This window comes from Scyliorhinus canicula, chromosome 8 (assembly GCF_902713615.1).
Source record: "Scyliorhinus canicula chromosome 8, sScyCan1.1, whole genome shotgun sequence".
NCBI lineage: Eukaryota > Metazoa > Chordata > Chondrichthyes > Carcharhiniformes > Scyliorhinidae > Scyliorhinus > Scyliorhinus canicula.
In genome coordinates, this window is record NC_052153.1 from 179,428,579 (window position 1) to 179,440,994 (window position 12,416).

At 44.4% G+C, this 12,416-nt stretch overlaps 1 protein-coding gene across 2 annotated transcripts in view; it reads left to right on the forward strand.

The window, feature by feature from the left end:
* Nucleotides 1-12,416, forward strand: part of glra3 (glycine receptor, alpha 3) — a 291,131-nt gene that overhangs the window by 167,285 nt on the left and 111,430 nt on the right. For both annotated transcript variants that reach the window (XM_038805770.1, XM_038805771.1), the window contains exon 5: nt 2,007-2,089. In XM_038805770.1, the coding sequence (XP_038661698.1) occupies nt 2,007-2,089 (83 nt within the window). The remainder of the gene's footprint in view (nt 1-2,006; nt 2,090-12,416) is intronic.

The window sequence follows — 12,416 nt, forward strand, 5'->3', positions numbered from 1 at the left end:
GTTCATCTCTCATCCTTTTGGAACCTCCTCTCAGCGAGGACAGTCAATGAAACTCGACATTGCGTCCAGTGTGGCAGCACAGCCTTCAGTCGTCTGAGGAAAAGAGTGTTCGATGGCAAAGACTGAAGTCCAGCCCCAAGCTCATGGTGTGCAGAATGGCAGTGCTACCTACCCTCCTGTACCACATACAGCAGACACTTCAAATTCCTGGAGAAATATCACCAGCAGGGTAGCACGGTGGTGCAGTGGGTAGCACTCTGCCTCATGGCGCCGACGTCCCAGGTTCGATCCGGGCTCTGGGTCACTCTCCGTGTGGATTTAGCACATTCTCCCAGTGTTGAAACGAAAATGAAATGAGATGAAAATCGCTTATTGTCACAAGTAGGCTTCAAATGAAGTTACTGTGAAAAGCCCCTAGTCGCCACATTCCGGCGCTTCTTCGGGGAGGCTGGTACGGGAGTGTTTGCGTGAGTTCCACCCCATAACACAAAGCCGTGCAGCTAGGTGGATTGGCCATGCTAAATTGCCCCTTAATTGGGAAAAAATGAATTGGGTACTCTAAATTTATAAAAAAGAAATGTCACTTGCAACGCCTCTGCAAAATCCTGAAAATTCAGTGGTAGGATCGACACTCCAATATCGATGTCCTCTCTCAGAACAACATCCCCAGTTTTGAGGCACTGGTTTTGGTTAATCAACTATATCATGCGGACCACATGGTCCGCATTCCTGACACAAGAGTCCCAAACGAAGCTCTCTACTCCACTCGCCCACCTCACCAAACAATCCCTGCCCTCCTGTGGTAGTGCATGCAGGCCCAGCTTCGGACTTTTGAGTCATCTCAGGACCCCCAACACTAGAGTGGATTAAAGTCATCCTCAGTCCCAAGGAGCTGCCTGAGAAATGTGGTGAGAGCTTCTGCCTTGACCACCTTCTCAGACAATGAGTTCCATCCCTCATCTACATTAGGTGAGCAAATGTTCCCTTGGACGCAATTCAGCAGATTTAAATTAAACTCCGCTGAACGGCAAAATTTGCAGGGTGTTCTTCGCCAGCTGCAGCACTGAGAAATACCCCATTATCCAAAGGCATTTTGATTGTTTTTTTTTTACCTCGGGGAGTTTATCCCCACCAAGGCCCCACTTCAAGCAGAATCAAGCCCAATGCTTCCACTTTCAATCTATTTTCCCTGTTATTTGACCCCTCTGCTGAGGTGACAGGTTGTTGCCATTTATCCAGACCTACACTGGAAAAATCAATGCAACCTATCAGAAATCCTATTCGCTTCTGTGAAAGGATGTCCTTAAACCAGGTGTCTACATAACTCTACTGCTTAAAATGCGAAGGATTTATGGGATGCCTTTGCGGAGAAGTGCACAGGTATAACTGCCTGTTAGTACAAGATGGTCAGAGCTTTGCATTGCTTCAGTCCGTAATTCGTGCTAGTTTAGGTCTCCAGGAGATACAGCGCAAACGGTTCAAGGTAATGATTTATTTGGTTTTGGAAAGGCAACCTTTGATGCTGAACTCGTCTGTTATACATGCTCAAAGTGTTCTGTTGAGGTAATGTTCTGATCTCTTCAATGATCAGCAATCTCAATCAATTTTCCTAATTACGGCAAAATCTGCTGACGCAATAGAAATCAACTCGGCCACAACTTATTGAATCTAAATCCCAAGCATTAAGAGTAACCAGTCCACGTTTTCTAGTTGTGTAACTTTTCCCCAAATCACTCACTAGGAAATGAATCAAATTATACTTCTTCATATTATTTAAATGTGCAGAAATAGCACTCTGTGCATCAATGAATTCCTGCAGTTGGCCAACTCTGGGCAAGAAATTACAATGTGTGAAAGTAGCAGAATGCATTAGGCAGTGCTGGTAACATTACACCTATTGTTTATATCTTTTGCATTTGACATTTATATTTCAAACTGATTTGTTTGCCAAAATAATTTCATTTTGTGAAATAATGCTGTCCATCATTACTGATCTAATCTTTCAGATTGACTTTAATTCTTTCATGCCCAATGGATCTGAAGAATTTCCCGATGGACGTTCAGACCTGCATTATGCAGTTGGAGAGCTGTAAGTAGCCTATTCCGTTATCAGAATTTGCCTGACCCTTCATAGTGTTTGATGAAGAATGTTGCCTCCCTGACAGCAGAAGCCGTGAGCCCCCTTAGTTCGTTTAGATTGTCAACTGAAATGTAACAACGCCAAGGATTCCAAGAAGACTATTTCATACATGGTGTGTGAATGAATCCCCCCCAGGGTGAGACATAGTTCAGGGCGATGGTGGACTATAATGTAATATGTCTTTTTTAAAAATCTCTTCCCATACTTCTGCCTTCTTTTTACCGGTGTTGTAGGCAGGCCTGCCTTTTAAACTAACGCAAAAGATGGCAGATACCTGTTCCTCTGAATGCAATTTGCACTTAAAATCGCTGAGGTCTTTTGCAATGGCCAACTAGAGGCAAATTGTGCTTTAAAAAAAGAGTGCAGTCTCTGTTAACTCCTATTCGTGCCCTATTGTCCCTCTGTGCACAAAATATTACTTCATTACATTTTATTGGACCCAGCATGGGCTTTAGGATTCCTGATATGATGATCCCTGAAATAAAAATAAAACAGAAAGTGCCAGAAATACTCAGTCAGTCTGCCAGTGGGGGGGAGATACAGAGTTGGCGTTTTGGACTCAATATGACTCACCTTTTGATCTCTGTCCTTGATTGGTGAACAGCCCTTCCATCAGACAGGATTCACACCGAGTGCTAACTCAGCAGAGGGGGCTGTGTATACGTTGTTGCCTCTTATTATTGCTGAATCTGTAATCCATTAACAGCCTTGGGTTTTTCAGTCATTGTGTTTTCTTTAACTGATCAAAGTTTGTAACATTGTGTTTGTACCATGTAAATAAATTTAACTTGGAGTTGAAACAGCGTCAATTCGAAAAGCCAGCTTCCGGTATCCGTTTATAGTTTTCCATGTTGACATCCTTGGTTAGAAGGTCCTTGAGTTAGAAGGCTGTGACTTCAAGTCCGCTGTAAACTTTGGCATATAATCCAAATGGTGCTTCAGTGCAACACTGAGAGAGAGTTGCTTTGTCAGGAGTACTGCCAGATGTAATAGGATATTACACGAGGATCTTGTCAGTTGGTGTAAAATATCCCTTGGCCACGATTTGAAGAAGAGCAGAGGGGTTCTTCCATGTATTGCAGCCAATATTTATCCTCTCAGCCAGCAGCACCAGATATAGATGATCTCATTGCTGCCGGGAGCTTGCCATGTGCAAATTGGTTGCTGCATTTCCCTACAGCATTGATTACAACTCTAACTTCTTCTATTGGCTGCACATCATTTTGGGATTTTCTGAGACACGATATAAACGCAAGTTCTTTTTTCTCATAATCTGCCGATTCTTCGACCTGGGCTACTTTCTTGGCAGTATTTGTCGGTGATGGTCTGACATTGCTTTCAGCACAGTAGGAAGTCTTACAACACCAGGTTAAAGTCTAACAGGTTTGTTTCAAACACTAGCTTTCGGAGCACTGCTCCTTCCTCAGGTGAATGAGGGTAAGCATTCTCCAAGGCGGCCTTCAGGACGCATGACAACGCAGAATCGCCAAGTTCCGCACACGTGAGTACGGCCTCAACTGGGACCGGGGATTCATGTCACATTACATTCACCCCCCCCCCCCCCCCCCCCCTCTGGCCTGGGCTTGCACAATCCTACCAACTGTCCTGGCTTGAAACAATTCACACCTCTTTAACCTGGGGTTACCCCTATCTCTGGACCTGTAAAGACTTAATTACCTGCAAATGCTCGCATTCTAAGCATTGTCTTACACCTTTGAATTTGTCTATATATATGTTTCTGGAACAAACCTCTTCATTCACCTGAGGAAGGAGCAGTGTTCCGAAAGCTCGTGTTTGAAACAAACCTGTTGGACTTTAACCTGGTGTTGTAAGACTTCTTACTGTGCTCACCCCAGTCCAACGCCGGCATCTCCACATCATTGCTTTCAGCGGCAGTGCCAGCAAAGCCGATCCCCAAGTCTACCTCAGCTGGAACAGGAATTGAACCTGTGCTGTTGGTGTTAGTCTGAATCATATGCTAGCCAACTGAACTGACCGCTCACCTCAAGCCTTTCTTGATAGTGAGCTCAAATAGCTTGGGCAGTACACATTCACCCTTTAGGGGCAGCACTGCTAAAGTTACAGAAAAATAATACATTGTAAAGATAACTTAGACAGAAAAAAGCCGTTCCGATTCGCTGATGATACAAGATCTACAGGACACAGATTTAACGTTCTTGGCAAGAGATACGGGGAGGATGTGCAGAGGAACTATTTTCCCACATATTGAAATGATTTGGGACTGCCGATGAGAATGGTGGAAGCAGAGGCAAAAGAAACATAGAAAATACATAGAAAATTGGAGCAGGAGGAGGCCATTCAGCCCTTCGAGCCTGCTCCGCTATTCATTATGATCATGGCTGATCATCCAACTTAAAGCTTTCCCGCTTTCCCCCCATAGCCTTTGATCCCCTTCATCCCAAGTGCTATATCTAATTGCTTCTTGAAGCCATACAATATTTTGGCTTCAACTACTTCCTCTGATAATGAATTCCACAGGCTCACAACTCCCTGGGTGAAGAAATTTCTCCTCATCCCCATCCTAAATGGCCCATTCCGTATCCTCAGATTGTGATACCTCCATTTACCCTGCCCAGTCCTGTTAGAATTTTATAGGTTTCTATGAAACCCTCGCTCATTCATCTGAACTCCAGCGAATACAATCCTAACCGATTCAATCTCACCTACATCAGTCCCGCATTCCCAGGAATCAGTCTGAACAATTTCAGAAGGAAATTGGATCATAGTAGGGAGTGTTAACAATTAAAGAGAAAGTAAAACACATTGTAATTTCATGTTTTAAACAAAAAAAAATGTTTAGTACATTTCCAAAAGAAAACAAAGTAAACACTACTAACGTAGCGCCATAGTTCATAACTAAACACGCTATAAATCCAGCTTCACTATTACTCCCCGCACCCTGCCTCCCCTCCAATGCTTATGGTGTCTTACAAAATCTTTTATTCACTGTTCCTGGGACCAACCCAAAGGAATGCCACAGGCACCTAGAGTTCATTTTAATTCCCTTCAGGATCCCAGCTATTCTCCAAGTTACAGTATTTTTGTGGAGATCCTTCTGTTCGCTTCTGGCTAAGAGATCCCCCATTTCTTTAAAGACCTCACCGCTGTGGACTCTTTGGTTCCTTATCCAGCTTTAGAGGGCTTGTTTAGCACAGTGAGCTAAACAGCAGGCTTGTAATGCAGAACAAGGCCAGCAGCACAGGTTCAATTCTCATACCAGCCTCCCCAAACAGGCATCTAAATGTGGCAACTAGGAGCTTTTCACAGTAACTTAATTGAAGCCTACTTGTGACAATAAGCTATTGTTATTATTTAGACAGCCAAAGACGGAGTTTCCTAATCGGCTCCTACACTTTTGGTTCATCTGCTGGTCCTACAGCTCCTAGCAAATTCTTTCTCTCTGATTGTTCCAAACTGACGGGCTTTCTGTCAAAAGGCTAACCACCTTTCGCTGTGGGGACCACTGTAGATTTCTTCATCTAGCTTCATGCCAGGCAAATCTTCCAGATTCTTTATCCCCTCACATGAACATCAAGCTTCCTTTGACAGCACCTTCCAAACCTCGCTGAAATGCCTCTACCACCAGAAAGAACAAGGGCATCAGATAGGTGGAAGCACCGCCACTGCAAGTTGCCCTCCAAGCCACGCAACATTCTAACTTGAAACTATCTCGCTGTTCCTTCACTGTCACTGGGTTAGAATGGAGGAACCCCCTGCTCAGTAGCACTGTGGGTGAATCTACAGCACCTGAATTGAATTGGTTGAAGAAGATGGCTCGCCACCACCTTTTCAAGGGCAGTTAGGGATGGGAAATAAAAGCTAGCCGAGCCAGTGATGCCCACGCCCTGTGAAAGAGGAAAACACAAGTGGACTGGAGTCCTCACCCGCATTTCAGCGAGGCAGTAGCGTAATCCTATTGTCGCTGGACAACTAATCCAGAGGCCCAGAGTAATACCCTGGGGGCTCAGCTTTGAATCCTACCATAGCAAATGGTGAAATTTGAATCAATAGAAATCTGGAATTAAAAGTCTAAATGTGACCGTGAAACGATTGTTGACTGTTGTAAACACCCAGGTGGTTCACTAATGCCCTTTAGGGGAGGAAATCTGTCATCCTTAACTACATTGGCCTACATGTGACTTCAGATCCACAGCAATGTGGTTGACTCTTAAATGCTCTCAGGGATGGGCAATAAATGTTGGCCACAGCGATGCCCACATCCCATGAACTAATTCTGCACAGTGCATGATACAGTTATTATTTTTCAGCTTAAGGTGCAGGCCTGACTAATATTTATCTCCTTTTGCTCCCTTGACTCAGTAAGCTGCACCCTTCACCAGAACAAAATTCCAACTGCCTTCTGTGAGGAAAAGCAAGATAAATTAAGCAAAGAAAGCTTCCAACTCCCATGGCCCAGCTCCGTGATAACTTTACATGTTTTGGGATTTTCCAAAACAGAAATGTAAAGAAATTATTTTTACCTTCAAAGTAACTTCTTGATTTTGTGAGCCAGATGAATAATTCACATATCCAATAGAATTCATTGCCCTCTCTCCAAACTTGCTGTGTCCATCAAGAAACCTCCATGTTTACAAACTGCCTCTAGCTTCTTTTCATCTGAGAGCTAGGTAAAAAAGATAATCTCTTTTGCTGAGATGAGGGTAGATCATCTGACTTTACCAAAAGCTCAGTGATAGGTCACCCATTGTTTAAGGATCTCACTGTCAATTCTGGCTGTGATTATACTGTGATTAATTCAGGCTGACTTGATTTGCTTTCACTTTAAGCTTGGTTACTAGGTTTTTAATCATGCTGTAACCATTTAACATTTTAATCTCCAGCCTTAAAGTGATGCCATTAAAATAAAAGTTAGGCCCCTAAAACACATGAATTATGGAATCATATATTCGCATTTTCAGGCAAATACATTTTCAGGACTTTTGAGTTAGTGCAGGAGAATGGGATGGATTTGGCCACTCTACAGCGATTTGCAAGATGGTCTCCTTTGGATATAGATAAGCTGCAAAATTGGGCAGAGAAATGACAGATGGAATTTAACCTGGACAAATGCGAGGTGATGAACTTTGGTAGATCCAATTCAGACGGGAGCTGTAAAATAAATAGCAGAACTATCAGGAGCATAGAGACACAGAGAGATCTTATCGACTGATCTGATTAATATTACACTCCTATATGCTTCACCCGATGCCGGTGTCTATGTATTTACATTGTGTATCTTGAGTTGCCCTATTATGTATTTTCTTTTTATTTTCTTCTCTTTTCATGTACTAAATTATCTGTTTGAGCTGCTCACAGAAAAATACTTTTCACTGTACCTTGGTATCGTGACAATAAACAAATCCATCCATCCATCCTTAAAAGTGGCAGCACAGGTGGAAATGGTGGTAAAGAAAGTATTGGAATGCTTGCCTTTTCGGACAGGGTATCAAGTATAAAAGTGGTTAGGCCACATGTGGAATACTGTGTCCAATTCTGGTCACCACACTACCAGAAGGATGTGGAGGCTTTGGAGACAATACAGAAAAGGTTTAGCAGGATGTTGTCTGGTATGGAGGGTATTAGCTGTGAGGAGAGATTGAATGAACTGGGATTGTTCTCCCTAGCGAGGTGGAGGCTGGGGGGGGGGGGGTCGACCTGAAAGAAGTTTGTAAAATTATGAGGGGTATAGATAGGGTGAACAGTTGGAGGCTTTTTCCCAGGGGAGAAATGACAATTACAAGGGGGCACAAGTTCAAGGTGAGGGGGGAAAGGTTCAGTGGAGATGTGTGGGGAAGTTTTTACACAGAGGGTGGTGGTGGCCTGGAATGCACTGCCAAGTGAGGTGCTTGAGGCAGATACATTAGCGACCTTTAAGACTTATCTGGATAGACACATGAACAGACAGGGTATAGAAGGATACAGTCGGTTGGTCCAGATAGGACGCGTGATCGTGCAGGCTTGGAGGGCCGATGGGCCTGTTCCTGTGCTGTACTGCTCTTTGCCATAATGACTCCATTGGTTGTATTAGTCCATTGCAGTGGGACCTGGGGAGGCATATTCCTATGGCCAATTAAATAGCTGTTATTGTGGTTGCTGTCCCCCCTCCCTACCAAGAACTGCCAGTCGACTCAGATGGCAGACTGCTCAGCAGCATAAGCAGTGCCGCAGGTAACAGTGGCCGCAGCTAAGGCTGCAGCTCCGGCGAGAGTGTGCTTCAATGATTGTGCCCTCACAGAGGGGTAAGTGGGGTCGCCAGGGCCAGGAACCACAGCTCAACTGAGTTTCTGCTGGGCAGCCAATCTTCCAGCTTTCCTTCAGCTGGCAAAATGGCATGTCAGCAGTAAGATTTTGCACACACCAGCCGATGCCTATCTATTTTTCCACTGGTTGTAGATTCTAAAACTAGGGGCCATAGTCTAAATATTATGGACAGACCATTCAGGAGGCTTGTTAGGAAGCACTTCTTCATGCAAAGGGTGGCAGAGGTCTGGAACATTCTCCCACATACAGCAGTTGAAGCCAGAACAATTGTTAATTTTAAATGTGGGATAGATTTTTGTCAAGGAAAGATATGAAGGGATATGTGCCAAAAGCAGGTAGTCAGGCCGCAGATCAGCCATGATTTCATTAAATGGCAGGATAGGCTTGAAGGGCTGAATGGCCTACTCCTGTTCCTATGTTCCTGCGCCATTTTGCCATCCTACGCACTCAAGCAACAAACCATTCTGACGTGGAAACATATCTCATTCCTTCTGTCACTGGGCCAAAATCCTCAAATTCCCTAGCTAACAGCACAGTGGGTGTACCTACACACAGCGGCTCAAGAAGGCAGCTCACCACTACCTTCACAAGGACAATTAGGGATGGGCAGTAAATGCTGGCCCAGCCAGCGACTCCCACATCCTGTAAATTCATATTTTTTTAAACCCGGAATTAATATTTCTTAGAGATTTCTGTGGGTTTTATTACATTATTGTATTCGGTTGTGGAAAACGTCCTGGCAGGGTTCTCAGACACAATAACATCTAATTTCAAAAAGTGCAGGTTATTAAGTAGGACGTTTCATAGCCTCAACCCATCAAAGGTTCTGTTGACATCGGGGCTCGGGAGAAATTTCAACCTTGATGATCAAGACCATCCTTTTCTGCTCCACCACGCGTGAAAATAGATACTTTCTGTATCTGTTAAAATAATCACACATGACAGGCAGCTCCAATCTCTTTCAAAACCTCTTTCTGTGTGCAGTTGATGTATGGAGCTGTAGCCTGAGGCAGCCTTATGGATTTCTGTTAGATCTTTGGGTGAGTGGCAGGATTTGAAACGAGTGTGCATACGCACCAAACCACTGTTGCTCTCAGATTTACCTCCATGACCAGTTAAATAATATTTGAGCAGCAATGTGTTGTAATATTTGAGCAGCAATGTGTTGAAACAGTTAAAGCATTCATAACATAAGTATCTGAGCTTCCACTCAATGGCCTCTGGAATTCTATATTTACATATATTTCAGGAAGAAATGCTTTAATCCAATTTGCCCCTGATCAAACCCCTCGGATATGTCTCACAGTGATTTATAAACAGTGAAATATTTTGATCCATATTGTCTATTGCAAGGGAATGCCAACCTATTCTATTGAGGAGGTGCGTCAGAGTCTTTTCTTATTTATTCCTGGCATGTGAGCGTGGCTGGCAAAGCCAGAATTTATTGCTCATCCCTAATTGTGCCTTGAGAAGATGGCAGTGAGCTGTCTTCTTGAACCATTGCAGTTCATGTGGTGGATGTACAGCCTGGGTGCTGTTAGGAAGAGAGTTCCAGTATTGTTTCGTCCAGTAACTGTGAATAAATGATGTTAAGTTCCAAGGCAAGAGAGTGTGTGATTTGGAGGTGATCGTTTTTTAATATAAGTTTAGAGTATCCAATTCTTCTTTTCCAATTAATGGGCACTTTAACGTGGCCAATCCAGCTACCCTGCACATCTTTTTTGGGTTGTGGGGATGACAGCCATGTAGACACGGGGAGAACGCGCAGACTCCACAGAGACAGTGACCTAGGGCTGGGATTGAACCCGAGTCCTCAGCGCCGTGAGGCAGCAGTGCTAACCACCGCACAACCCTAACACCCGATTTGGAGGGAAACTTGCAGTAGTGGCATTCCCTTGGGTTCCTTGACCTTATTCTTCTGAGGTGTTAGAAGTTGCAATTTGGAAGGTGCTGTTGAAGAAGCCTTGACACGTTGCTGCAGGGTATTGCTGCATATTGCTGACACTGCTAGTCGTGGGGAGAAATGAATGTTAAACGTGGTGGATGGCATGCCAGTCAGGTTTGCTGGTTTGTCCTGGATGTGTCAAGATTTTTGGGTTTTGTTGGAGTTGCACTCACCTGGGTAAGGGGAGAATATTCCAGCAGATAACTGATTTTTCACTTGCAGGTGGTGGCCAGGCTTTGGGGAGTGAGGAGGTGAGTTCCTTCCGGCAGTACTGTCAGCCTCTGCCCTGCTCTTCTAGCTACAGTGTTTATATGGCTGGTCCAGTTCAGTTTCTGGTCAATGATAATCTCTGGGATGTTGATGTTGAGGGATTCAGCAATGGTAATGCCATTGAATGTCCTGGGGAGTTAGCTGCTGTATTCTGTCATGTTGGTAATAGTAATTGCCAAAGAATCAGGATTGTCACTTGTGTGACATGGATTATTCTTGAATGATAAAATATTCTGTAAGGTGTCTTGGACTTCATCTGCCTCTTCACATATTGGGCATATCTTGATATAATGGTTGTGTAGTGGTAACAAGAGGCCCAGGATGATGGTCTGGCGACGTGTGTTCAAATCCCACCACAGTGGTTGGAATTTAAATTCAAAATTAAGTCCATAAGACAGAGGAGCAGAATTATGTCATTCGGCCCATCAGGTCTGCTCTGCCATTCAATCATAGAATCATAGAATTTACAGTGCAGAAGGAGGCCATTCGGCCCATCGGGTCTGCACCGGCCCTTGGAAAGACCACCCTACTTAAGCCCACGCCTCCACCCTATCCCCGTAACCCAGTAATCCCACCTAACCTTTTGGACACTGAATTTAGCATGGCTAATCCACCTAACCCGCACATCTTTGGACTGTGGGAGGAAACCGGAGCACTAGGAGAAAACCCACGCAGACACGGGGAGAAAGTGCAAACTCTAAACAGAAGGTCACCTGAGACCGGAATTGAACCCGGGTCCCTGGAGCTGTGAGACAGCAGTGCTAACTACTGTGCCACCGTGACGCCCCCACGGCTGATATATTTCTCATCCCCATTCTCCGTCCTTCTCTGGAAAATAAAGCTAGTCTCAGTGACGGTGACCATGACAACTGTCGTCGATTGACTTAAAAACCCATCTGGTTCACTAATATCCTTCAGGGAAGGACGTCTGGCACCCTTATGTGCTCTGGCTTACATGTGACTCCAAACCCTCAGTGACGAGGTTGACTTTCAACTACCCCGCTAAAATGTCCGAGGCAAATGCTGTCTTAGCAGCGATACCCACATCCCAACAAAATAGTTTTTAAAAAACAAGCAATGATAAGCAGATAGCCTGAATTTAATGGGCAGGATTCTCCGGCCAGGACCACCTGACCAGCGGAAATTCCCGACCGAGGACAATGGACATTTACGTGGTCCACGCCCTGTCTGTGGTGACCTTGCGGCAGAAGGGACGGAAGAATCCAGCCCAATGTCCCTCCCACTTTTTGCCTCTGTTTTCCTGAAAGCTAAATGGGGAGAAGTGTAAGATAGATTCTGTCTAGATTTAGTCCACTCTATACCAATACAACAGAATTCAGAGTTGCCCGATTTTGATTCTAAGCTGAAAGGGTTGGGAAAGAGAGAGTGACTCACTCCGAGGCCAATCCCATTGTTGCTTCCGAACTACACAATGGCCTAAGTAAAGGATGTTCTCTTCTGTGGGTATAAACTTCTGACTGCTATGTCCGAATGTAGCTGTTAGTACCTCATATAAAGCCAGATGTCATGAAACATCTTAAGAATTAAAGTTGAATGAACATGCACAGATGAGTCCGATCATGCACAAGCAAATTCTCCTGCTCACGTCGACGCTCATCAGGCTCAAATGTATCTCTTCAAGCTGCTGCAATAGTTGCAAAGGTGGACAGGGAATGTGCAACTTTAAATCCACAAAATCATGAGTTATCTATCGCTGAAACCAGACTGCCCTGTTTCATACAGGGTGGTTGCTAAACTTGAACTAAACTAAAACTTGAT